This window comes from Vombatus ursinus, unplaced genomic scaffold (genome assembly GCF_900497805.2).
Source record: "Vombatus ursinus unplaced genomic scaffold, bare-nosed wombat genome assembly UNPS02014847.1, whole genome shotgun sequence".
Taxonomy (NCBI): domain Eukaryota; kingdom Metazoa; phylum Chordata; class Mammalia; order Diprotodontia; family Vombatidae; genus Vombatus; species Vombatus ursinus.
The window spans coordinates 5338522-5366177 of NW_020954625.1; the positions used below are offsets into that span (position 1 = coordinate 5338522).

Below are 27656 nucleotides of genomic sequence, written 5' to 3' on the forward strand. Positions count from 1 at the left end.
ATTACCAGAGGCAGACGTCTTCACTTGCATTCTGTATCCTTAGTCTCCCACTTCTACAAAGAAGGGAAGGGAGGTGCATTTTTATATCTTGGAGGGAAAGCTTGGTTATTTTAATTATACAGCATTCTGTTGTTGATGATGATGTTGTTTGGGGGGTGGGAAGAAGGTCTTTCCTTTTACATTGTTGTAAATGGAAATTTACAACAGATTTTATCTGTATGTATTGTTTCCCTGGTTCTCCAGCTGAGAACTTCTGTGTTCTGTGTTCTAAAATCTCTTCCAGCTCCAGCATTCTATATTCTAATGTCCTTTTCTGTACTATTATTCTGTTCTAAGATCTCTTCCAATTCCAATAGTCATTGTTCTAAAATTCTATGACCTAAAGTCCTTTCCTGTATTAATATTCCATATTTTAATGTCCTTTCCAGCTGCAACATTCCATAAAGTCTTTTCCACTATTGAACCTCCCAGGCCAAAACTATTCTCTTTCCTCGTGGACCTTTGCCTGGCTCTTTCTTCTGTTCCTATTCCAGTCAATCAGGTATCATTTGTGTGTATGTCATATCTTCCCTATTAGATTACAAGTGCCATGAGAGCAGAAACTTTTTTTCTCATCTTTATTTTCCCAGGGCCAGAGAAGGGCCTGGCACATAATGGGAACTCAATAAATTTTATTAAATTGAATTGAAAGTCATTTCCGTGCTACAGGGCATGGAACTTTCCTGAGAAAGCCCAGCTGGATATACCAGGAAAGTGGGCTAGGGAGGGAACCCTAACTTGGATGTTTCTCCAAAGGCCTTAGCTGACTCACACTGTCATGGCTTAATTCGTCCGAGCCTGTGTTAGTTAGCTCATGACTGTATCACAGGCCTGGCCTGGGAGTGGGCCAGGGTCACCTCAGGCATAGCCCAGTAACCAGAAAGGGTTACTGCCCAAAGGGCAGACCAGCCCGAGATGGTGTCACTGTGGGGAATGCCGAGGAAGGAAGGCTTTGAAAGAGAATTCTGACTTTATCCTATGGGGAAGAGCAGAATGGATCAGAAAGGAGAAGTGGGGGAAGGAAGGCTGGGTATGGCTAAAGACCATTATCTCTGTAGAATCTGGACTTCTTGAGGGTAAGGATTATTTCCTGTTTGTACTGGTGTCCTCAGTGCCTAGCACTGTGCCTGGCATAGAGTAACAGCTTAATGAATGCCTTTTGGCTGATTGATGGATAAGTGATTGGTGAATTGAATTAACTTATTATAATGGAAAAGTCTATCCTGGACGCTGGCTGCGTGAATTTGGGCAATTGGGCAGAAGGAAGGAAAGAGAACTAGGACGACACCTTGCCCACTGATGCCAGCTTTGGAAATGAAAGCCTCAGGCAATAATAAAACTCAAGTAAAAACCAGCGGCCACCATTGGCTACCTTTTCTCCCTCTTAAAGAGTAAATGTAAGGTGACTTGGACATTCCCAATCTCTCCTATATTTCTTGGCTTCATTATTTGGAAGGAACATATCCTTCACAGGTGGTGAGTTTGTAGGATTAGGTGTTTCTGCTGGGTCTGGACCCACTTTATCAGTTCCAAAGAGAATAGGAGAGGCTGGCTTTACCCTATGGGCCACTACATTTTATGTTCCTGCTCTGGAGATAGAATTTGGGCTTTTTCAGTCCCACCCATTTAAAAGGCACTCTGGGATTTATCGCACTATTTAAAGTGAGCCCTTGGAGTGACAGTCTTTTGTTACAGGAAGAATGAGACCCCTGTTTCCACCCTCTTCTTAATCCTGGTTCTTGGGGATCCAGGGAAGAACCTTCATAGAAAACCAGCTCTATTACTTCAAGGAATGCCCTCTAACTCAGCCTGATCATTCACAGATGTTTCCAGAAGAGGCACATCTATAATTAGCAGCATCTGTTGGGTCTCTCTCTCACACACACACACACACACACACAACACACATATATGTGCACTTACGCATATCCCTGTAGCCTTGTTCATTATATTAATTTGCTTGGCAACCACTCAATAAGCATTTTATCAAGGGCCTGATCTATTCTAAGCCCTATGCTAGGGCCTGCCTTCAAGGAGTTTACATTCTACCAGAAGGCATATGAACCTTTTCTTCATAGCCCTGAGACAAAGCAGTATCAAAAAAGGACCCCGGGAGCTGAGGCCCAACTAGGACAAAATCTGGATAAGTCCAGTCTGCCTTAATGGAATTTTGTGGTTTTTTGTTCACTTGTTTCAACTATATCTAACTCTTTACAACCCTGTTTGGGGTTTTCTTGGCAGAAATACTGGAGTGGTTGGCCATTTCCTTCTCCAGTTCATTTTACAGATGAGGGAACTGAGGCAAACAGTTAAGTGACTTGCCCAGGTAACACAGCTAGTAAGTGTCTGAAGTAGGATTTGGACTGAGGTGTTCTTGACTCCAGGCCCAGGGCCTGATAGTTATCAACCTGCCCTAATGAGGTTTTCCTCATGCTAATAAAGTTGATACTATTAAAGAAATGAGATAATATTTGTAAAACGCATTTAGAAACCTTAAAGTGGTATATCTTTTATATGTAGCTATTATATATTATTAGTAATTACATAGCTATTATTGTTATATAAAGTGGTATATCATATACCATATATAACTATATATTACATATATTTATTATATGTAACTATTATTAAAGCCCATTACCACCACATTTATGCTTAGCACATGGCGTGAGATCCAGACCCAGGAGTGGTATAGATTCTAGTCCTGGGTCTGGCACTAGCTGGCTGGATGAAGCCGAACACATCATTAACCTCTGTAGGGTGCCCTATCTTTAAGATGGAGATGATAACCAGCTCAGTATAGTGTCAGGTGAATAGCTTTGGAGTCAAACGGCCTGCCTCTGATGAGTACTACCAGTGTGACCTAGGCAAGTTAGTTAACCTCTTGGTCTCAGTTTCACCCTCTGTAAAATGAGAAGGCCTCAAATTTCAGCTCTTTGTCTAGTTAGCTAACTGGTGCAACTTAGGACAGGTACTATTCTGGGACTCAGTAACCTCATCTGTAAAATGGAGGTGAAGCAGGAGGGAGGAATTATATGGCCTATAAGGTCCCTTTTAGTTCTAAATCCTCTGAGCTCCTGCCTAACTCCGGTAGAAGAAATGCCCCCTACAATAACACTGTGGACAAGTGGTCACCAGCCTTGTTTAGAAAGTTCCAGTGAGGGGCAGCTAGGTGGCACAGTGGATAGAGCACCGGCCCTGGATTCAAGAGGACCTGAGTTCAAATCCGGCCTCAGACACATAACACTCACTAGCTGTGTGACCCTGGGCAGGTCACTTAACCCCATTGCCTAACCAAAAAAGAAAAAGAAAGAAAGCCCCAGTGAGGGGTAAGCCATCACCTCCCTCACAGGCCTCCCCACTTTGGGGGAGCTTTCACTTACAGTTGGTGGGAGGTTTTCCTTTTCATCTCCCTCTCTTCGCTCATGCTGCTAGCTCATCCAGTGGAGCCAAACACAACAGTCTAATCCCGGTGTGAGCCCTTCAGACACTGGAAGACAGTGGTCACCTCTCCCCTTCCCCATGTTTAATTTGTTCCCTAATGAAATCCACACCTTTTCACTGAGGGTGAAGGAATATACCGGTGACAGTTATGATTATTGTATACAAAACACTGGTACTTGTCAGAGATGTTTATTCTCTAAGGAATTTGGGGTAACCACACCTCCATGGGATACAGCGTCTCACCAAATCTGCTTGTGCGCTTGATGGCAGTCTTAGCATCCAAAAAGCCCTTGACAGGGGCTTGAGGGGAAGTGAGGTGCAGTGGTTAGAGAGCTGGCCTTGGAGCCAGGAAGATGCGGGGTCACGTCCTGCCCCTGGCATATATTGGCTTTAGCTTCTCAATGCTCTCCCCAGCTCCCTAGGACTGTAAATTGCAAAGAAGATGCTGACTTGCATTGGTAGAGGAAATATCCTCATCTGGGAGTTCCCTGTGTAAAATCACTGGTTCAGCCCTATTCCTGTCCCTAAATGTAGGCTTCTATTTGGGTACAAAAAACCCAACTTCATGAGTACAGACTGGGAAGGTGGGGTTAGCAGTTGTTCTGAAAAAAGATCTGGGGGTTTTAGTGGACCACAAGTTCAATATCAGTAAAGTGTGTGATAGAGCAGCCAAAAAGCTAATATGAACTTGGACTGCATTAAGAGAATAGGAATAAGGAAGTGATAATGCCTCCGTCCTCTGCCCTGGTCAGACCTCATCAGGAGTGTTGTGTTTTTTCCAGGATCCAAAAGGAAGGAAAGACATTGATGAGCTGGAGAGAGTCCAGAGGAGCTTTGAGTTAAAGCCTCTGAGGATTAGTTAAAGGAACTGAGAAGGTTTAGTCCAGAGAAAATAATAATAATAGCTAGCATCTATATAGCACCTATTATGAGCCATATAAATGTTAGCTATTATGACAATAATAAAAAAAATGTTAGCTTTAGCAATAAGAGAAGAAAAAGAAATTGAAGGAATTAGAATAGGCAATAAGGAAACAAAACAATCCTTCTTTGCAGATGATATGATGGTATACTTTGAGAATCCTAGAGAATCAGCTAATCAACTAAAGAAACTACTTGAAATAATTAACAGCTTTAGCAAAGTTGCAGGATATAAAATAAGCCTACATAAATCATCGGCATGTCTATATACTACCAACAAAGCCCAGCAGCAAAAGATAGAGAAATTCCATTTAAAATAACTGTAGACAATATAAAATATTTGGGAGTCTACTGCCAAAAGAAACCCAGGAGCTATATGAACACAATTACAAAACACTTTTCACACAAATAAAGTCAGGTCTAAATAGTTGGAAAAAAATCAGTTGCTCATGGGTAGGCCAAGCTAATATAAAAATGACATTTCTTCCTAAATTAATTTACTTATTCAGTGCCATACCAATCAAATTACCAAAAAATTATTTGTGAGAGCTAGAAAAAATAATAACAAAATTCATCTGGGAGAACAAAAGGTCCAGAATATCAAAGGAATTAACGGGAAAAAAAATCCAAAGGAAGGTGGCCTAGCCATACCAGATTTAAAACTATTATAAAGCAGCAATCATCAAAACTACTTGGTTCTGGCTGAGAAAGAGAGTGGTGGATCAGTGGAATAGGTTAGGTGCACAGGACACAGTAGTCAATGACTATAACAATCTACTGTTTGATAAACCCAAAGACTCCAGCTTCTGGGATAAGAACTCAATATTTGACAAAAACTGCTGGGAAAACTGGAAAATAGTATGACAGAAAGTAGGCACAGACCAATATCTTACATGGTATACCAAGATAGACATAAAGGTGATGTCAAAAGCAAATTAGGAGAGCAAGGAATAATTTTTATCTGCTAGATCTATGAAAAAGGGAAGAATTTATGACCAACCAAGAAATAGAGAACATTATGAAATGCAAAATGGGTAATTTTGATTACATTAAATTAAAAAGTTTTGCACAAACAAAGCCAATGCAACCAAGATTTGAAGGAAAGCTGAAAGCTGGGAAACAATTTTTATTGCCATTGTTTCTGATAAAGGCCTCATTTTTAAAATATGGAGAGAACCAAGTCAAATTTATAAGAATACAAGTCATTCCCAATTGATAAAGGTCAAAGTATATGAATAGGCAGTTTTCAGATGAAAAAATTAAAGCTATCTATAGTCATATGAAAAAATGCTCTAAATCACTATTGACTAGAGAAATGCAAATTAAAATAACTTTGAGGTATCACTTCACACCTATCAGATTGGCTAATATGACAGAAAAGAAAAATGATGGGTGTTGGAGAAGATGTGGGAAAATCGGAACACTAATGCATTGTTGGTAGAGTTGTGAACTGATCCAACCATTCCGAAGAGCAATTTGGAACTATGCCCAAAGGGCTATAAAAATCGCATCCTCTTTGACCCAGCAATACCACTACTAGATCTGTATCCCAAAGAGATCATAAAAAAGGGAAAAGGACCCACATGTACAAAATTATTTTTAGTAGCTCTTTTTGTGGTGGCAAAGAATTGGAAATTGAGGGAATGCCCATCAATTGGGGAATGGCTGAGCAAGTTGTGGTATATGAATGTGATGGAATACTATTATTCTATAAGAAATGATGAGCAGGCAGATTTCAGAAAAACCTGGACTTACATGAACTAATGCTGAGTGAAGTGAGCAGAACCAGGAGAACCTTGTACGCAGTAATAGCAACATTTTGCTATGCCTAACATTGATAGACTTAGCTCTTCTCAGCAATACAATGATCTAAGACAATGCCAAAAGATTCATGATGGAAAATGCTCTCCACATCCAGAGAAAGAACTGATGGAGTCTGAAGGCAGATGGAAACATACTATTTCCACCTGTTTTTGTTTGTGTTTCTTTCTCTTGGTTTTTCCTTTTTGTTTTGATTCTTCTTTCACAACATGACTAATGTGGAAATATGTTTAATATGATTGTACATGTAAAACCTGTATCAGATTGCTTGCCATCTGAGGGGAAGGAGGAAGGGAGAAAAAAAGTTTGGAACTCAAAATCTTATAAAAATGAGTGTTCAAAACTTTCTTTATGTTTAATTGGAAAAAATAAAATACTATTTAAAATAAATAAATACTAGCTAGCATTTCTATAGCACCTATTATGTGCTATATAACCAGCTGCCCAAAAAGAAAGAGATAAATTACTAAGTGTGTGTATGCATTCTACCTGTTTAAGTTTAATCTACATTATTAACATTTCCTCTATCACTTTCTCAAGTCTAAACAATGAACAAAACAATCCAAGCCCTAGTTTGTAGTGGTTTGCCAATTCCTGGGGTATAAATCCTCACACTGAAAATTTAACAATCAGCTCTCTTAAGCTGACTCGAGATGTCACACACCACTGTCAGGTCCCTTTGAACGCTAACATTCTGTAATTCAGTGAAATCTGTTCCTCCCCAACTGCCACCCATTGCTTCTGGTTCTGCCCTCTGAGGCCAAATAGAATTAAGCCTAATTTCTCTTACTGATGACAACCTTTCAGATACCTGAAGCCACCATGATGCCCTATTTCAGTCTTCCCTTCACTAGTCTCAACAGTCCCTGTTCTACATTGTAGGGAAACAGTCATGGTGGAGTCTTTCCATATGGGTCAAAGGATCCTGGAGCTAGAAGGGACCTAAGAGGCCATCGAGTTAAAGCCCTTCATTTACAGATGAGGAAACTGAGGCCCGGGAAGATTAGATTTCTTGCCCAATGAGGAATAACTTCACAAATTATGGTGTTTTAATGTAGTGGAATACTAGAGTAATTTCATGTTTTCCTGGTATGTCTCATTCCTTACATGTTCTCCTCAACTCCTAATTTTGAAAGAAAAGGAGAGGAATGAAGACTCTTGGAAGAAAGAGGAGAATAAAGATTTAACCCAGAGGAATGCCTTTCTTATGGGGCAGCTAGGTGGTGAAGTAGATAGAAGGCTGGGCCCAAAGTCAGGAAGACTGGAGTTCAAATCCAGCCTCAGATGCTTACTAGCTGTGTGACTCTGGGCAAGTCACTTAACCCTGTTTGCCTCAGTTTCCTCATCTGTAAAATGAGCTGGAGAAGGAAATGGCAAACCCCTCCAGTATCTTTGCCAAGAAAACTCCAAATGGGGTCACAAAGAGTCAGATACAACTGATATGACTGAACAACAACAATGCCTCTCTAATAGTGGAATGTCAGATCATGAGGGAGACGTATGAGAGTCAGAGTTGGGTCTTCTTGGGCTCCCTCAGATCATATCATGTGGGTGAACACTTCTCCCCCTGCATATCTTCCCATGCTACTGTTGGGGAGAGTAGAGAAAGCACAGGCCTCAGCACCCGAAGGCTTACTAGCTATATGACTATGGTCAAGTCATTCTGCTTTGCTGAACCTTAGTTCCCTCTTATATAAAACAGGGATAATAATATTTATGAGAGTACAGATTTGGAGGAGGAAAGTACCTTAGGGATCATCTGGTCCAAATCCCTCATTTTACAGGTGAGGAAACTGAGGCCCAGACTTGTGAAGGTCATGCAGGGAGTTATTGGTGGAGCTGGGATCTAAACCCAGGTCTTCTATCTCCAAAATCAATATGCTTACCAGTCCATGTCTATGCTGTTCATTAATACCATCACCCCTTGTTCCCATAGCCAGATGATTGTGAAAGTTGGAGGCTTTTTTTGATTGAAGGTGAAACAAAAATGTCCTGTTGAATTTTATAGAAAAGGGAGTGGGCATTCATTCCCTCCTCTGGCCTCTACCCTTGGAATATGGGTATTAGCAGTGATTCAGCTACACCTCTTCTTCTCCCACCAGGTGGGACCTGCTCTCTAGTCATTTCCTTTAGCTCCGGCAGTACAGAGAGATTTCTCCGCACATGTACAGAGTGGAGAAATAATGACCTCATCCAGCCTCTCACCAGAGACCAAAATGGCAATTGACTCACTTTTTATTTAAGGGGGAGAAACATCTGTTGTCCTGCTTTGGGACATTTATACAAAATATTTTAAAAATCAAGATCAATACGATTCTCTCTCACTTAGCTCAGGAGCCCCCTGGCTAGGATAGACCCCTTTTTACAATTCACCAATAATGACGCACTCAAACCAGAGCAGTTTGGATTGTTCAAATCTTTATCTCAGTCAATAAAGCATAATGGTTAAACAAATTAAAGCATAATGTATAAAGAAATTTTAAGAACATGAAAACTTTAGAATAAATGTCTATTCATTTGGATAGGGATAAGGGAGGGGGAAGGAGAGACAGTTCAGGTCACTAACCTTTACCACGTCTCCCAGAAAGAAAAATTTCACAAGCATTGTTAGTCTACTCCAGCCACACCCCTCCTAGGGGCCTGACAGGTGGAGGTAATCATGCCAGCTAACTTCCTCTACCATATTTCCTGTTTCTGTTCCCCTCTCTTCTGTCTCATCTCATAGTCTCCTGATTCTCATTCCCCGATTCAAAGCAAAACGAAAAATGAAAACCAGCAGTGCTACTGTACTGGTGCTCCGTCCTGAAATGCCCAGTGCAGAGGGAGATTTGCCTAATCCCTATGCCCCTGCATCACCTCTCTGTCCTCAGAGCCTGGCAAGCCATGATGTTCTGTTTGAGCCTCTAGAATTTCATTTCTCAATGTGCAGTTTCTCCATGTCAGAGAGATAACAAGATTTACACCTGGAAAGTGTCTTGTAAACATGGCGGTGGTGGAGAAACGTGATTGGTTTTTGCTCCACACGCCCTCACTAGCATTTATTTGACACTTTGGTGCTTACAAAGTACATTGCTTGCGTTATCACAGCGGAACCTCACAAAAACCCTATGAGGTAGATGCTGTTATTATTCCCATTTTGCAGATGAAGAAATTGAGCCTGACCAAGGTTAAATGCCTTGCTGAGGATCACACAGCTAAGTGTCTCAGGGAAGATAATGAACTCAGGTCTTGCTGACTTCAAGTCCGGCATCTATTCACCACTCCCATGCTGAGCACACTCAGGGAAGATTCTGAGAAGGGGGCGCCGCTGATGGACCAAGTAACTCTGCCCATGGCCTTTGGGATGGTCTTCATTCCTTCTTGAATTTGATTTAAATTTGGTTATGTCTGGGCCAAGGCCAGAGTCGGGAGAGCCCAGAGCAAGCAGGGAGGGCATTTCTAAACATTTGGGGCCATTTCTCAGGGCTAGGCATGGCCAGAAAAATGGCCCAGGCACACAACATTCCCACAGTGGGCACCTCAGCTCTCAGTATTTAGACCTCTTTAATTATTAGAACCTACAGGAAGATGTGGGGAGAGCAGGCACTCAGGAGTATTACTGACTTTCAGAGAAACAAAGGCAGGCCTTAGCTTACTCTGTGCTAGGCTTTTTAAAGGGTCCTATTGCTGGATTCTGAAGGGCTCACCTTTCCCAGGGCCTCTGTGCCTACAGAAAACACACCAAGAACTTGGAATTGGAATCTTTCTTCCCCTTCCCTCTCCCTGGATAATATTATGGAATCAACTCTCTTTTCTCTGACTTAGGCCTCATGAAGCCCAAGTTAGGGATTATCCCAGAGGAAAAGTGACACATGGCCTTTTCTAGATGTATCTTCTTGACTATTCTGGGTATGAGTGGCTGAACCAAATGGGAGACAATCTGGGGTCAATCAACTGCCACTTTCTCCAGCCTATCCTGATATCCCCAAGCTAGTAATGCTAAGATTATAAAGATACTTGGAGTCTAAATGTTGTGGTCTAAGAGGTTGAGACCCCTCAAAGACCGGAGTACAGGACAGGGTCATCTGGAATGAATTCACAGACTCAAGCATTCTTTAAGTCAAGTTGGCAAAGATTATGCTATATAACGGGCAAGGATTCTTAAGGAACCTGTGAGAGACTGAGAATGAGCTAGGGTTTATATGGAAAAGGGCATGGGAAAGGAATGCCAGGGATACTGATTAGGTAAGCTAAAGGTCCAGGTGTCTTTGGGAGCTATGGATGGGAAAGTGTAGGGAGTATACCAGACAGGGAGGGAGATGTCAGAGGCATGGATCTTGGGAATCTGGAGGGAGGAAGAGTCCCTGGGCCAGCCAGGGACAAAACTCCTTGGGCCAGACAAGACACCCCTCTCTCCTCTGTCCTGGTTAGAGAATGCTTTGCAACAAGGGAAAGTTTTCTCACAAGACAGGACCCTACTAAGGAACTGGGAGGCTTCCAGAGACGTGGTCTTAGGGCTGGGGCCTGAGCAGCCCAGCACTCTCTCACCCAACTTTGTGTAGCTGCACCAGGGAGAAAGAGTCTTGCTCATGAGTAATTGCTAGGCATAATGTCCTTGGGCTGGAGGGAAACTGCCAGGGATAGTGTTTGTAAGGCCAGGGAGAAATTGGGGTCCAAGCACAGGCACCCAAGCACCCCATCATAAACACCTAGGTTCAAATCCTAGCTTTGCTTTTTACTAGCTGTATGAAGTGGGGCAAGATACACTGTGTTTCTGGGCCTCAGTTTCCTCACCTGTAAAATGAAGAGATCATAGATACAAACCAGAAAGAGACAGTGGGTATTTAATAATTTCTGACTGCTTGGATTGGATTGAATTAAGAGTAAAAAGAAGTCCTGGGTTGGAGTCCTGGCTCTGGCTTATTAACCATGTATATGATTATGGGTAAGACTCATCATCTCTCTGGGCCTCAGTTTCCCCATCTGTAAAATTAAGGAGTTTGATTCAATGATCCCTAAGATTCAATGATCTATTCAAGCTCTGAGTCTTGTGACCTAATAGAAAAAAAGTTATACTTCTGCCCTCTGCTTGAAGAGCTTGAGGGAAAGGAGAGCTCAGACATAAAGCGGGAGGGGCATTTGGGAAGGGTTTGGGGCAGAGGAAAAGGAACACTGGAATGTGTGTCCAAAAGCTGCCTCCTGGGCATGACTCCTGTAATTGACCGCTGGCAACTTCAAACATCCCAAGAAGATATTGACAAGGTCGCCCCCTAGTGTCCTCTTCTGCACATGACCCTGCCGAAAGCTCTCCCAGACATTTTTTTTACCCAGGCATTTGAGAGATATTGCAGGCAAGGCCACTCTGCGCACTAAGGGAGAGATAAAGAAAAATGAAGCACAGTGCCTGCTCTCAATCATAAAATTATGGGGTCAGAGCTATTTGGTCTGTAATTCCATTTTCTTCATTTGACAGATGAGGAAACTGCCTCAGAAAAGGGAAATGAGGTCACACAGGTAGTAGCAGAAACAAGATTTGAACCCAAATCCTCTGACTCCAAATTAGTGTTTTTCTACCACATCGGGCTCAAAAGAGGAAAAACCCCACAATTAGGAAATCACAGGCCCTTGAAAAAGGTATTATTGTCACCATTTTGCAAATGAGGAAACTGAGTCAGACAGCAGTTAAGTGATTTGTCCAAGGTCATATAGCTAATAAGGGTCTGAAGCCAGATTTGAACTCAGGTCTTCCTGACTCCAGGTCCAGCACTCTGATTATAGCTATCTGCCCCCTAAATATCTCAGGTCTGGGGGAATGATTTATTTTTAGGTTCAATTGCTTTCCTAGTTGCTACGTCTTAAAAGAGAAGGGGTAATTCCAAGCCTGCACCTTCAGACTTGACTCCTTCCCACCAAATGCTAGCTGCACAAAATGGCATCACAAATAGCCAAGAGTGAGTAATCCCATCTATCTGAAGGAGAAATTTAACCAAGGAAGATGCCTGACTTCACCCAAGGGGAAATTTCCCCAAGTCTCTGAGGGAGCAAACTGGAAAGCAGGGACATGGGAAGGTGCCAGCTCCTCCATATCTCTCTCTTCCCAAAGTCTTCTCTCTCTCTCTCTCTCTCTCTCTCTCTCTCTCTGTGTCTGCCTCTGTCTGTCTGTCTCTCTCTATATATATATGTATGTATGTATATATATAGATATATATTTCTCTCTCTCTGCCTCTCTTTCTTTACATACACACACACACACACACACACACACACACACACACATCTCTCCCCAAAGAAAGCATGAAACCACTGTGTTCAAAGAAGGGCTGAAGAATGTCTTTCAGCTCCCAAGCTCTCCACCAACTCCACTCCCCACGTAGGCAGACATTCTCTCCATCAGAAGAAGAATATAACTCCGATTGCCTCACAAGAAAAAAAAAAGAACATGATGGAAACACATCAGGCTTAAAACTCATGTTATGTCTCATCCTTCTGCATCTATTGATGTCTCTCCCTTCAAGGCCCAAGTCATATGTCACCTCCTCTGTGAAGCCTTCCCTGAGTGCTCCACACTGACAAGGGAAGTCCTCAAGTGTTTCCCAGCTCTTTGCCTGGCTCTCTCCTTTGCCCATTTCACAATCATCTTCTCATATGAAGCGTAGTTATTTGTCACCTGCCTTTTTCCTCTTAGACTGTAAGTTCTTTGAGATCTGGGTTTTATGTCTAGTTACCTTCTGTGCCCCAAACCTCTAGAGAAGGCCTTGCACTTAGTGGGTACTTAACAGATGTATGTTAAATTGAGTTACCAATATAATATTATCTCAGGTGATCCTTTCAAAACCTGTGAAATGGGCATATTAGGAATGCTAATTAAGGTGGGACATACAGGACTTTGAACCAGGTCATTGACATTTGGGAAGGCTATCATTGCCAGTTTGTGTTCCTTTCACAGTTAAAGAACAAAAACAAAAACAAAAACAAACACTGAGCTTAGCACCTAGTGAGTAAAAATAATTTGTTGAAATAGGAAGCTACCAGTTGGGAATGATGCTTTCTGAGACCTCTCCCCATTATCAGGTAAGACAGGAATCTCTTCTCAAATGTTGTTGCAAGTGTGTGTCGGGGGGGATCCCCTCTCTGGCCCTGAGATGTGGGGCCACCCTCCCTCCCCTCAGATTGTATAAGATCTGCGTACTCAGAAGATAAACAGACTTTGCCTGGAGAGACTGCCCAGGGGGCTGTGAGCCTGCCCCTTCGGAGACTGGTTTACACAACCTGTGGGGCTCTTCTCCAGCTTCATAAATCTTGCACCCTCCCCCAAGGCATTGCTACCAACGTGGTGAGGGTGTTTAGACAAAGTGGAAGCAGCTCCGTGTTTATTTGGTACAAGGGATCGGAGTGGGAGTTATGGGAAGGCTGTGTGCCTTCCTGACCCAAAGACTGAAAGACCCAGCCATCGGTGCTCAGTCATGAAAGATGAGGAAACCTTCCTCCGTGCCATAGGTAAGACCATGGTCAAGTCAGTTTACCACTCTGGCCTCAATTTCCTCATCTGCAAAATGGGAGGGTGGGCTAGATGAGCTCTCTTCCTGTTATGGTTAGATTTAGGTTTGATTGAAAGAGTACTAAAAAGGATATCCAAAAAAAGGCACCCATCCCCCAAAGGCCATGGCAGCCCCAAATCCCACTGTACTTTTAAGATAAGGCTTTGCTGTAGAATGTCAGTCCCCACAGAGGTGAGGTCCATTCAAGCCCTGGTCAACCCTTGTTGTAGTGGAAGAATGCTTGCTTTGGAATCAGGGAACCTGAGTTTGAATCCCACCCTTACCATGGTGCCAAATGGGCAAATCACTTAACCTCATGAGGCCTCAGTTTCCCAGTCTGTGTCACACTTGGGGCATACTTTCCCACAAATGTCCTCACCATCTGTTGGAAGAATGGATGTGCACAGGAATCACGTGTGAAGGGAATGCAGGTGACCAAGGAACATACAAGTGGGGGTACACACATTGGGGGCACGTGAACAGGGCACACTCACGGAGGGGCAACTCATACTTCCTATGCTGCAGGGCTGCTGACGTCTTCCGGTTATGATAATAGGGATAATACTAGCTAGCATTGACATGGCAATTTTAGGTTTGGCACAGCACTGTACGTATATCATTGCATTTGGTCCTCACAACTCTGTGAGGTAGGTGCTATTATTATACCCATTTTACAGATGGGGAAATAAGCAGGAAAAGTTGGAATTTGTCCAGGGTCACCTAGTTTTTTGAGTGTCTGTGGCGGGAACTCACCTTCTTAACTCCAAGTCTAGCATTCTTTCCACCACACCGTGCTAGGGCTGCTGCTTTCTTTCTCTGTCAATCTCTGGGGCTCCTCTGCTTTCCAATCCACTGTTAATATCATGGTTACCCCCCTGCGTTGCTCCCTACCACCAGCTTCTCAGCTTTATCTCTTCAGGGCTACCTTCTGACAATGTCAGCTTCAGTTTGCTTGGGTACAGAAACTGGAAAGCAGGTCTTTGATAAAAGCAAGCTGACAGTTATTTAGTCACAGCCAGAGGTTATGAGCCACAGCACCCAGCTAACAAAAGCCAGGCACAGTACACCCTAGCTTAGATTATGTCTTTGCTTTTAACTCCTGTGTTGGAGTTTGACACAAAGTCCTTTCTCCCAGACTACTCTATGATTTAGGATTAGAAATTGCCAAGATCCTCTCTGGAGATATGTATTTCACCATCAGTCCTCCAGAGTCAGGACTGGTCATGACTTGGGTTCAAAGTTCTAATATCTTTCAGTGTTAGGATTCTCTTCCCAAGGTACTCCCAAGTTAGGCTGGAGGAGAGAGAAAGTGACTTGTAACTGTGGGCATATCCTTTCTTTCTGTTTTTTTCCTCTTTAAAATGAGGGGTCTAGAGTAGATCACAAGACTTAATGCTTAGAGACTATCTAATCCAACCCTCATTTTACAGATGAGGAGACTGAGGCCCCAAGAAAGATTAAGTGATTTTACTTGCCCAAGGTCACACAGCTAATTAGTATCAGGATTCATATTACTGGTCCGTCTGATTTAATTCTCAAGTGGCAACTTTCCCATCCCTTTCTGAAAGAGAATGGGGATAAAGATGCCCTAAGATAATGCTCCTTTTCCATTCTTTAGAAGGCCCTTGTTTCTCGTTGGGACGACTGCTCCTCTGAATTATTCCATATCCCTCCGCTGAACCAAGTTAGCTTAAAGAGTTCCGACAGTGACAAAAGTAAGAGAGCTGGAGTCCAATTTGGGAGACGTCCCACCTCCCTCCTTCCTTCAAAGGCAGTTGTTTTGAAGGGAGGTTGAGCCTATCAGTGGGCTGAGCCTGGCAGTTTAAAAGGAAGCAGAGACAGCTGATGGCACAAATACAGTCCCTACCCCCAGAGGAGGGGAAGAACCAGCCAGCCCTTCGAGCCATCCTGGGGATCAGAGTGGGAGTCGGTTCAAATTCTCATCTGATAACTTCTGCCAAATTTCCTACCCTAAGCAGAGGTCCTGGAATTCCACAGGAGCTGAGGAAAATTTTCCATCCTTGTCCTTAAACAATCACCGTCAGGAGCTGAAGGAGCTAACAGGAGTAGAAGAAAGAATCCCTGGGTAAGTCCCTTAACTTCTCTGGGCCTCAGTTTCCTCATCTGTAAAATAAGAGGGTTGGGCTAGCTGGCCTGGGGGGCCCCTTTAGCTCTAGCTTGTATCCTATAAAGTGGGTTTAGTCCAGATTCTGGTAATTACCACCTGGGTGACTTGGGTGAGTTAATCCCTCACCTTCTCTAGGTTTCCTCTGGAAAAATGAGGGTTTGGGACAGGATGACTTCTAAGGTCATGGCCCTGCCTTCTGAGACCCACCTTCTTACAGAAGTATGCCCATCAAAGACGTTTTCATTCCATAGCGAATCCATAAAACAGAATCTGGGGAAAACTAAGAGATTTCAAATCCTTTCGTCCTTCAGCCCCATCCCCCTGGAAGTCATGGTGGCATGCATCCTCTCAACTGATGGAAACAGCTCCTCTGATTCTGAGAGTAACACCACAGCCAGCACCGCATTTTCACTGCCTGGATGGCAGCTAGCCCTCTGGGCCGTGGCTTACCTCTTCCTGATACTGGTGGCCCTCACGGGCAACATTACCGTCATCTGGATCATCCTGGCGCACAAGAAGATGCGAACAGTGACTAACTATTTCATCGTAAACCTAGCCCTGGCTGACACCTGCATCGCCACCTTCAACGTCACCTTCAATTTTGTCTACGCCAGCCACAACATCTGGTACTTTGGCCAAGCCTTCTGCCACTCCCAGAATTTCGTCCCTGTCATGGCGATGTTCGTGAGCATTTATTCCATGATGGTCATTGCTGTGGACAGGCAAGTGATCGAGAACCGATGGGTGGGGGAGGGAAGGAATAAAAGATATGAAGGGCAAGAAGCCCCTATCAGTGGATTGTGTTAGCCCAGCATAATAATTAATAGAGCCATAACTAGGGTTGGGTGATCAGCGCTTTGTCCCAGGGTGAGGTATTTAGAAGGCGCTTTCTCCCCTGCCCAGCCTGCCCCTGAAACAACACTTGTTTCATGGAAACTATCCTCCCTTCAGCAACTTGAGAATCTTCTCATTTCCCAGGTGGTTCTTCTACCTCCCCCATACTCTCCTGGGTGAATATACCCCTTCCTCTACCCTGTACTGCTGCCACTAGTTGTGGTTCTGACAATAAGTAGGCAGTTAAGTGGTACAGTGGACAGAGTGTTGGACTTGAAGACAGGAGGACCTGAGTTCAAATCCTGATTTGGACATTTCCTGGTTGTGTGACCCTGGGTAAATTATCTCTTGACTTCTCCCAGCCTCAGTTTCCTCATCTGTAAAATGGGGATAATAACAGCCCCTACCTCACAGGGTTGGTGTGAGGATCAAATGAAAAACACATACAAAGTGCTTTACAAACCTCCAAGTACTACATAGTTATTATTAATAATGCTACTATTGTTCTCACTAAGCAGTAGTAACTCATATCTAGGTAATGCTTTAAGATTTGAGAAGTACTTCCCCCGAAACCACCCTGTGAGGTGGGAAGTACCAGGATTACTTGGTTGCCTGCAAATCCAAAGGGATCTTGGGCCTTGCAGTATCGGCCTTGGGTTTTTGGCTGGGGTGGGGTAAGGAGACGGGGGAGCATCTCCAAAATGCATTTGGGAACACAGGATCATGACACAGGATTTAACAGGAGCTGAGAACAGGACACTTGTTGTCTCGCCCGTTACAACGTAGGCTTCTTGAAACCTGTACCCTGGGCCTAGCACATAATAGGTGCTTATTAAGTAGGTGTTTATTGATTGATTGACCCTGGACAAATCATTTCACCTCTTGGTGCCTCAGTTTCCTTATTTTCCAAACGAGGAGGTTGGATTGATGGCCTCTCAGGTCAATGATTCCATGATCCTTCCTGAGAACCGCAGAAGGGCCCTGGACAGGGGCCAAACATTAGCCAGGCTTTTGCTGGTTTATAATTCCCTTCCTTGAGCGGTCAGTGTTTGCAGGCTTGTTGTGAGAGTCTGAGCTCCGGGGAAGCCAGGGCAGACAGAGAATTGCATTCAGAGTCAGTGGGGCTAGGCTGGAACCCAGCTTGGCTTCTTATGACCTGTGAGATCATGGGCAAGTCATTTCTCGCTGTTTTGTGCCTCAGTTTCCCCATCTGTTAAAATAAATGACCTCTAAGGATACTTCCTGTTTGGAACGTATGAGCCTATGATTCTCAGCCCTTAGTGCTGATGTAGGATCTAGTGAGAAAGTGAAGGGGATTCTCTGCAAAGGCCTGGCTTGTAGAAACAGTGGAAACTCTCTTCTAAGAGCCCTAGAGGTCTTGGGTTCAAATGCTGCCCCTGTATTTAGTAGGAGTATGACCTCGGGAGAGTCATTGACCAGATGATGCCTGTGGTTCCTTTCAGCTCTAACTCCTACAGTCCTTTGCATCTAGGCCTTGCTAGTTCTCCTCCTCCCAAAGCCCACAGAACCTGCCTTCCAAGAGCTGCCCCAGAACTCTGGGCCCCGCCTAGTTGGGTCTGGGGGTTAAGCTGCTGACAGGCCCTGTTGAAATGCGGCTGTTACTTGGGGGCGCTAACATACCGTCCATTAGCGACCTGTTCTCAGCTGAGCCAGAAACTGTGAAATCCCTTCCTTCTTTTCATACACGGAAGGGGTTGACAGAAATAGACCTGATTAGGTTTGATAAGGACTGGTAAGATTTGAAAACCCCACTTCAAATCCACTGAAGCACCTACTATGTACCAGGCACCATGGCTAAGCCCTTTACAATTTGATCCTTACTATAGTCCTAGGAGATGAGCACTATTGTGATTCTCATTTTACAGTTGAGGAGACTGAGGCAGACAGAGGTTTCAGTGACTTGCCCAGGGGCACACAGCTAGTGAGTGTCTGAGGCTGGATTTGAACTCAGGTCTTCCTGACTCCAGGCCCTGTGTAGTAGTTAATGCACTACCTAGCTGCCTTGGACAAGTCACTTCCCACTCTGGGCTTCAGTTTCTTAATCTGTAGAATGAAGAGTTTGGACAAGATGGTCTCGTAAGATCCCTCACACATCCTGGCCTAGCATCTGAAATGTCACCATTAAATGAATTCCTTTGGGTCTGGGGTGGTAGGTTTTATAGGGCTGTGGAATCCCCCTGTGAAAACCTCCTGGGAAGGGGTTCAACCTTAAGGTCTTTTCAGTCATTTTCAGTCGTGTCTGACTCTTCGTGACCCCATCTGGGATTTTCTTGGCAGAGATGCTGGAATGGTTTGCCTTTTCCTTCTCCAGTTCATTTTACAGATAAGGAAACTGAGGCAAACAAGGTTGAGTGACTTGCCCAGGGTCACAGAGCTAGTAAGTGTCTGAGGCCGGCCTTCCTGTGTCCAGGACTGAAGCTCTCCCTGCTGTGCTACCTAGCTGTCCTTTCACTGGGTTAGTACCTAGCTAACTAAGATCAAGGCCCTATTTGGAATGGGACACAGACCCAAGGAGAAGACCCAAGATAGGGAAAGGAGGCATGGTGGCCTCTGTCTGAGCCTCAGTTTCCTCTCCTGTAAGATGGACCGGGTGACCTCTAAGCTCCCCTCCCAGGTCCTTATCCCTGTCCTCAGAAAGGCAGGGCTGTGTGTAGGGGGCACATTGTGGTGGTGGACCAAAGGTGGTGGGGGAGAGGGGAAGTTCGTGTGAAAACCAGGCCTATAAATAAAACACCCACAAGTTACCAGTGGTTGTCCATGGTCCTCCTCCTTCTGCAGGTACATGGCTATCATCCATCCCTTCCAACCCCGGCTGTCGACCCTCCACACCAAGGTCGTCATTGGGGCCATCTGGCTGGTGGCCTCCGGACTGGCCTTCCCTCAGTTTTTCTACTCCACGGTCACTGTGGACGAGGGGGTCACCAAGTGCATCGTGGACTGGCCGGAGGACGGCAAGGGCAAGGTCCTTGTGTAAGGATGGGGTTGGCATCCCTAATGCCTCCAGAATTGGGTTTAAATGCCTCCGTTTGACCCTTAAAACCCTTCACAGCCTGGCTCCAGTTTACCTTTCTAGCCTTATTAGGCATCACGCCCAGGAACACGCCTGATGGGAACCAAGTTGGCACTCATGGCCATGCCACACACATGCGTGTCTGTGTCCAGGCCTGGGCCCAGGGACGCCTCGTCCTCATTTCTCTCTTAGAATCCTTAGTTTCTTCCAACGCTCAGCTTCTGTGCCACCTCCTTTATGAATCCTCTCCCGTGATTCTAACATATAAATATCTTATTTGTTTTGCATGGGTAGTATCTAACAATAGAATGTAAGCTCTCTGAGGACGGACTTTCATTTTCTCCATCCCCATCACCTAGCATACGCCCAGCACAGAGCAGGTACCTGAGGGATGCACGTTAAACTGATTCGTTGTTTGACTGTGCTTTTGATTGTGGTGACCCCTCCTGGCTCACCGGTGTGCCTGGCCCTGGATGACCAGGTTATCCAAGACACGAGTCCCTTTGCCCACACCTTTCCTGGGTGCCTGCTGGGAGCCAGAGGCTGTATTGGGCCCTAAGGACTTCTGTCCCAGGGAAGCCAGAGTCTTTGCCCTCACACGATTTATAATCAAATAGTGAAGAGAAAAACAAGTAGAATTTTAAAACCCAATTAGAGGGTATGAGGGTTACTCGATATAAATTGGGAGTCCTATGTCTCAGGAAAGTGTGAAGTGGACAGTGGGTGTCTATGGGGGATTTTTACCTCTAAGGAGGAACTGGGAATATTTAGCCTGGAGAAAGCAGGATTTGGGGATAGAGAACATGAGAGCTGTCTTCAAGTATCTGAGGGACTGTCGTGGGGAACAGGAGTTAGGGTTAGACAGGACAAAATCAAGAGCGTGGATAGAAGTTGTAGAGAAATTGCTTCCTGCAAAGAAAAACTTGCCAAAAATGAGGGCTGAACAAAAGTCAAACTGGCTATTTCGACAGGTAGTGAGTTTCCCTTACTGTAAGCATTCAACAGGGGGCTGCAGGACCACTCAGGAGCCTAGATTGAGGGCTAGAAGGGAGGTCACGGGCCATCTAGACCAACCGCCTCCTTGGCAGATGGAAACTGAGGCCCAGAGAGGTGGTGACTTGCCCAAGGTCACACAGGTAGTAAGCATCAGAGGGAGGATTGGAACTGGGTCCTCTGCCCTTTCCACTTTCCCACACTGCCTTCCTCCTCTTCCAGGATGTTGCAGAGGAATTCCTGCTCAGGTATGAGTAGGACTGTGAAGTCCGCTCTGAGATCGGACCCTCTAAGGGCTCACTTAGTGAGCTCTGGCCACTAGGGGGCAGAGTTTCTTTACCCTGCACAGCCATCCTACCATCGCCCAGGACAGCTGAAAGATGAGGGATGGGGATGCAGGGGCGGGGCACACCAATCTGGAGACAGCGGGGGAGGGGTGACCTTGCCCAGACCCCCACCGTGGCTGAGAGGCAACCTTGTGTTATAAAAAAGGTGCTTTCCCCCAGGCCTCTATGAAATGAGGGGGATTCCTGCTTGGGGTGTGGGTTTGACAAGACTTCTCTCCTGAAGAGAAGGGAGCCTTACATTTGGGGCCACGAGATCTGGGTTGGAATCTCACCTCTATGATCCCAAGCCTGATTCTGCTACTCACTATATAGCCTTGGGCAAAGTCCCTTGCACTCTCTGGGCCTCGATTTCCTCAGATGTAATAGGGCGGGGTTAGGGAGAATGATGTCTGAGATCCTTCCAAGCTGCAAAACCTATAGAGTGTCTCTTTCTGAGACTCAGTTTCCCCCTGTATAAAGTGGGGGGATGACATCTAGAACTACGTCCACTTTCAGCCTAGTAATAACCCCTGGGAAACTATAGCCAGGTAAGCCACATAGGTGACCATCACAGGCATTATAAGGGAAGAGGAAACAGCAAGGACAAATGTGCCTCTTTTTGCATTTCCCAAGTTCACGGTAATTGTGCTCTCAGAAACAGCCCCCTAGAGCAAAGTGCAGTGAGGCTGGGAGGCCCAGCTGTGCCCTGCTAGGTCAGTCCAGCAGGCCCTGGGGCAGAGACTTTCATCTCTCCCGGGTAAGTCAAGTTAACAAGCATTTATTGTTTACAATGTCAGGCAGTGTGCTGAGCATTGGGGATGCAAAGAAAGAAAAAAGCAGCTCCAGTAATTTAAGCTGAGTCCTGAAGAAAGCCAGGGAAGCTGGGAAGGGAGGGGAGAAAGTACATTCCAGGCGTAGGGGACACAGCCAATACAGAGGCTGGAGATGGGGCTCAAGGCGCAGAAAGTGGGGCAGTACAGCTGGAGCATAGATTATGTGGAGAAGACGGCATAAGAAGCCTAGAAAGGCCAGATCAGTGGCTGGGGAGGGTGCAGAGAAGGGGATTCTCAGTCAGGGACAGGGTGGACTCCTGTCCAGTTCAAGGGTCCTTGGATTCCACTATGGCCCTTGTGACCCGAGCCCGCCTTCCTGTTCCCTCCCCAGGTACCATCTCACTGTGATTATCCTGACTTACTTCTTGCCACTGGTGGTGATGTTTTTCACGTACAGCATCATGGGCGTCACCCTCTGGAGACAGGTCGTCCCTGGACACCAGCTGGTCAGGCTCCAGCAGAGGCCGAGACACATTGCAGCAAAAAAGAGGGTGAGGCCAGGCTTCCTGCGGAGCCTAGAACCCAGTGCCCAACACAGGCCATTCTGGGCCCTGCGCTGGGCTGCTTTTATCTACAGAACATGCGGGGTTTACAGGAACCCATCCATGCCCATAACTCTTTATGGCTGACCTGCCACTGAGGCCAGAGAATTATAGATAAGATAGAAGACACCTCAGAGGCCTCTGAGTCTAACCCCCTCATTTTACAGAGGAGGAAACCGAGGCCCAGTGAGGTTAAATACTTTGCTTAAGTTCTTTTCTCACAGGTAGTAGGCATCAAAAGTAGGTTTAGAAACTCTAGAATATGGTGGGGCCTTTCCCAATGGCCTAGAGGTAACCTTGGGTTCTCAAGGTTAGGCCAACTGAACTGTCATTAGCTCCAACGCCAAGCTGAAATATCTTAAGGTTTGGACTTTGTAACAGCCTGCGTGCCCATCGTCTGAGGACCAGCTGGACAAGTTCTGAGAGGCCCATCACCAGCTTGGCTGCAAGGAGATATATTTTCCTGGCATGGCAACTCTTTAACCAACCAAACAGCATTTATTAAGCACCTACTGTGAACCAGGCAGACAGCTAGGTGACTCAGTGGATAGAGCACCAGGTAGAGTCAGGAAGACCTGAGTTCAAATCTAGGCTTAGACACTTACTCGCTGTGTGGCCCTGAGCAAGTCACTTCACCCTGTTTGCCTCAGTTTCCTCATCTGTAAAATGAGCAAACCATTTCAGTATCTTTGCCAAGAAAAGCCTAAATGGACATGACTGAAATGACTGAACAACAACAAACATATCACACATTACACTGTGTTTGGAGAATACAAAGGGAAAGAAGGAAAGGAAAGAAGGATGGAAGGAAGGAAGAAGGAAGGAAGGAAAGAAGGAAAGAAAGAAAGAAAGATAGAAAGAAAGAAAGAAAGATAGAAAGAAAGAAAGAAAGAAAGAAAGAAAGAAAGGAAGGAAGGAAGGAAGGAAGAAAGGAAGAAAGGAAGGAAGGAAGGAAGGAAGGAAAAAGAAAGAAAGAAGGAAGGAAGGAAAGAAAGAAAGAGAGAGAAAGAAAGGAAAGAAAGAAAGAAGGAAGGAAGGAAAGAAAGAAAGGAAAGGAAAAAGAAAGGAAGGAAGGAAAAAAGAGAAAGAAAATGCATTCTGTCAGAGGAGACATCATTTACATATGTGGGGGGGAACAAGCATTTATTAATACCTACTTTGTGCCAAGTGCTTTAGAAATACTATCTCATTTTATCCTCTCAATAATCCTAGAAGAGATAAGTGCTATTATTATCCCCATTTAGGTATGAAGAAACTGAGGCAGTCAGATTTTAAGTGACTTGCCAAAGGTCACACAGCTAAGAAGTGTCTGAGGCCAGATTTGAACTCAGGTCTTCCTGACTCCAGGCCAAGTGCTCTATCTAGTACTTTAGGGAGGGAGGGCATCATTGCAGGGATCAGAAGAGACGTAAGCATCTCCAGTCTGGGAAGGAAGGGGTGCCATGGAAGGTGTTAGCTATGGTATAGTGGATCCAGGGCTGGGCTTCAAGTCAGGCAGACCTGGGTTTGGATTCTCCTCCTCTGACATGTACTAGCCAGGGGACCAGAAGTAAATCACTTAATGTCTCTCAGCTTCAATATACTCACCTGTAAAATGGGGAGAATTATGCCAGGAATACCTCCCTCACTTGAATGAGATTATATATGGAAAGCACTTTGCAAACCTTGTGTAAATGCCAGCTATAATAATGATTCTTGAGGGCAGGACCGAGGAAAGGGAGGGAAGAAGCATCTGCGGATGAAACAGGATGAGGCATCTCTAGATGCCCCAATAAGGGAGGGTGAGCCGAGGTATACACATCTCTGCTGACCGCATAAAAGGCGCTGAAACGTACTGACGGCACCAAGATGGGCCGAGCTCAAGCTAATCCTTGAAGACAGCCATCGCATGCTCACTGTGGCGCCTGTCTCTGGCCTCCTCCAGGACAAACTCGTTTCAAAGATGCCCTGGAATTGTGCTATGGTCCTTTGCGGGTGAATACAGTGCCATGTCCCTCCAAATAGACTAGAAGCTGCCTGAGGGCAGGGGCGTACATTCTCAGTCCCAGAGAATGGGCTTTCCCAGAACCCTAAAGCACAATGTGGCGGCTGGCCTAATGATCCCAGGCTCTTTCTCCCTCCTCCCAGCAGTTCGTGAAGACCATGGTGGTGGTGATGGTGACTTTTGCCATCTGCTGGCTCCCCTACCATCTTTACTTCATCCTGGGCACCTTTCGTCAGGACATCTATTGCCACAAGTTTATCCAGCAGGTCTACCTGGCCCTCTTCTGGCTCGCCATGAGCTCCACCATGTACAACCCCATCATCTACTGCTGCCTCAACCAAAGGTGAGTTTGCCATAGCCCAAGCCCAGGCTCTTCAGCTTGGCCTTCAAGGCCCTCTACAACAGCGATCATGATAATAACAATAATAATCAGTCGCAGCTCATTAGTGCTTCACACACATTCTCTCATTTGACCCTCGTAACTACCTGGTGAGGTCATTACTACAAGGGCTACAAGCATCACACTCATTTTACAGATGAAGGAAATTGAGGCAGAGACAGAGTGACCCGACCATGGCCACACTGGAAGTTATCAAGATTCAGGCATAGATATCTCCTCACTCTGACTCCAGTATTTGTTTTTTTTTTTTTAAACATTTGACTTTTATTGATCTTTTTTCCTCTCATCACCTTTATTCCTGAATGTATCCCAGTAAGCCATCCCTTGGGATGAAGATTTTTAAAAAGAGGAAAAAAAATCAGTTTGTGAGCTTGCTGTATATGCAGGACTCTGTACCCACAATCCCCCAATTCTGGGAGGGAGGAGGAGGGGGGAGGAGAAACCAATAGTGGAATGGGCAGTGAATGTGGAGTCAGAAGGGCTGCATTCACATCCCACACTCTGACACTTGCTGTGTGCCACTGAGCAAACCACTCCATGTCTTCAGGACTCCATTTTCTCATCTCTAACCCAAGGGGGTTGGAATAAATGTCCTCTACAGTCCCATCTCGTGCAATGCCATCTTTCCTCATCCTTCCAACTTGATGCCAATCTTGACCTTTACTCTTACTAATTAATGGTCTGACTGCACACACAGACAAATGTCTTGGAAATGATTTTCCCTTCGCAACCAACTGTTTCCTGTCTGTTAAGATATAGTCAATTTCATTTTGGGGAGTGATGCTCAAGACCTTACTATATCTCTGACTTCACAAAGATAGAATTCATTATATACTTGCAGGTAAGTACTCTAGATTTTATTATCCCCATCTTACAGGTGAAGAAACTGAGTTTCTGAATAGGATATAAACTTTTGAGATTTTTTTCTTAATCTACATGGTAGATAGAAACCCCCAAATTGAGAAGACCTGGGTTTGATTCCTGCCTTGCATGACAAGTGACTTAACTTTTTGGTAGTATCCTAAGGAACTCTCCAGAAGGCACAGAGGAGGTGCCAATCTGTACCTATAGCAGCTCCCCATACTCAAAAAAAAAAAAAAAAAGACAGGTTTGGTAAAAAAAAAAAAAATCTAGAACTCTACTTTCTACCTTAATTTTATAGTCCCCTCCATAAGTAATAGAACCAAGCTATATGTTGACTTGACTTGGATGATGTTGCCAGGTTCTCTATAGATGAATGCTCCATCTCTGCTCCAATTATCCAGACGGTGGTCTTTGTGCTGACATTCACCGTGACCAACTATCCCATGAAATGACGCTTCCTGGGGCACATGGTGAAAGCAATTTCCAGCTAGCCCCTTTAACTGGCCTCTCCCGGGGGAACCTGGGAGCCATCCTTCCATCCGTCAGCAGTTCAGTATCCACGTGGTTCAGTTCCCACCGTAACATGTCAACTTGCTCATCACTTGACATAGGGCACCAACAGGCAGTATTTATCAACAATCTAAAATTGTGTGTTTCTCAGTAACCTCTGCCCACTTTCTGCCATCATGGCACCACAATTACAAAAGTAGAAGGGGGCGCTACATGGGGATGGAGGCCATTTTGGATTTTTATCTCTTTCATGGGTCTCTGCTGCCAAAGGATTCATCAGCTAGTGGCCGAGATGCTGGAGATAAGCCTCTCTCTAAGCTAAGCTACTCAGTCAGTGAATAGCATTTATTAGTAACTAAGTACCAGGCATTATGCTAAGCTGGGTGGGTAATGAGATAGCAGGTATAATCTGTCACCCTGGCAGTACCTGAAGCCAGGGTATCTTGGTATCTACACTTCCCAAGCTTGGCTCAAATGGCAAAGCCAGGGTCACCTTTGGGCCCTGATGGAGCATTGATGGGAGCGGATGGCTTTACCTACCCGCTGCTCTTCAGGGCCAGTCTCCATTAACCCGAATGCTGGAGTCATCAGAACGTTCCACTCCCTAGGTTCCGCTCTGGTTTCCGACTTGCCTTTCGCTGCTGCCCCTGGGTCACCCCGCCTGATGAAGACAAGCTAAAACTCTTCCAGAGCCAGTCACTGTTGATGACCATTCACAAAAACCATACCAAAATGTCACTCTCTGTCAGAAAAGCATCTTTCCCAGAAACCCCCAATGAGTAGGAGGGAGACCTTGGGTACCAGCTTTCTAGTGAACTCTGATGGCCATCCCTTCCTCTTTGCCTTGCTGGAGTCACAAATGGAATCCCTTCTCCTTTATTCTACCCCCAATTCCTCCCTTGGAAACAGCAATACCCAGTTTGGAAATTCATTCCTTAACTGTCTAGTGAAAAGCAAAAAACAGGCTAGTTCAAGCCTTGGAATTCTATAAAATTAGGTTTGTGCTTAAAAAAAAAAAAAAAAGGACAAAAAACCAAACCAAAAGAAAACAAAGCAGTCACCAAAACCAGGCCGGAGAATATCAACTGATATTTATATATCACTTTAATTTTTAATAAAGTGCCCTCCTAATGTTGTACACAGTAACAGCAATATTGTAAGATGATCAACTGTGAATGACTCAGCTATTCTCAGCAATACAACAATCCAAGACAATGCCCAAGGACTTATGATGAAAAATGTCATCCACCTCCAGGCAAAGAACTGATGGAGTCTGAATGCAGATTGAAACATACTTTTTAAACTTTTTTTTTTTTGGTCTATGTTTTCTGTTATAACATGACTAATATGGAAATATGTTCCGCATGACTACACATGTATAACCTATATCAAATTGCTTGCCTTCTCGATGAGAGGGTGGTGAGGGAGGGAGAGAATTTGGAACTCAAAATTTTGAAAAGGCATGTTGA

General features: G+C 44.9%; 1 protein-coding gene across 4 annotated transcripts; it reads left to right on the forward strand.

The window, feature by feature from the left end:
• Positions 1-27231, forward strand: TACR2 (tachykinin receptor 2). 4 transcript variants are annotated; one of them, XM_027840554.1, is made up of 8 exons: positions 1089-1115; positions 13226-13701; positions 15722-15828; positions 16182-16592; positions 19504-19695; positions 22219-22378; positions 24557-24756; positions 26796-27231. In XM_027840554.1, exons 4-8 carry the CDS (start codon positions 16201-16203, stop codon positions 26968-26970), a joined length of 1119 nt encoding a protein of 372 aa, XP_027696355.1. In that variant the 5' UTR covers positions 1089-1115; positions 13226-13701; positions 15722-15828; positions 16182-16200; the 3' UTR covers positions 26971-27231. The 4 variants fall into 4 exon arrangements, with proteins under 4 accessions (XP_027696357.1, XP_027696355.1, XP_027696358.1 ...); XM_027840556.1 differs by lacking the exons at positions 1089-1115; positions 13226-13701 and adding an exon at positions 1-73; XM_027840557.1 differs by lacking the exon at positions 1089-1115 and having other exon boundaries at positions 12462-13701; positions 24560-24756.
• The last annotated feature ends 425 nt before the right edge of the window (positions 27232-27656 follow it).

What these genes read in the sequence shown, in the direction of transcription:
- TACR2 (XM_027840556.1), top strand. Translation starts at nt 16,201, where the DNA reads ATGGTGGCATGCATCCTCTCAACTGATGGAAACAGCTCCTCTGATTCT. An exon ending in ATGGTCATTGCTGTGGACAG is followed by an intron (nt 16,593 to 19,503) that starts GCAAGTGATCGA and finishes CTCCTTCTGCAG; the next exon opens with GTACATGGCTATCATCCATC. An exon ending in TACTGCTGCCTCAACCAAAG is followed by an intron (nt 24,757 to 26,795) that starts GTGAGTTTGCCA and finishes TCCACTCCCTAG; the next exon opens with GTTCCGCTCTGGTTTCCGAC.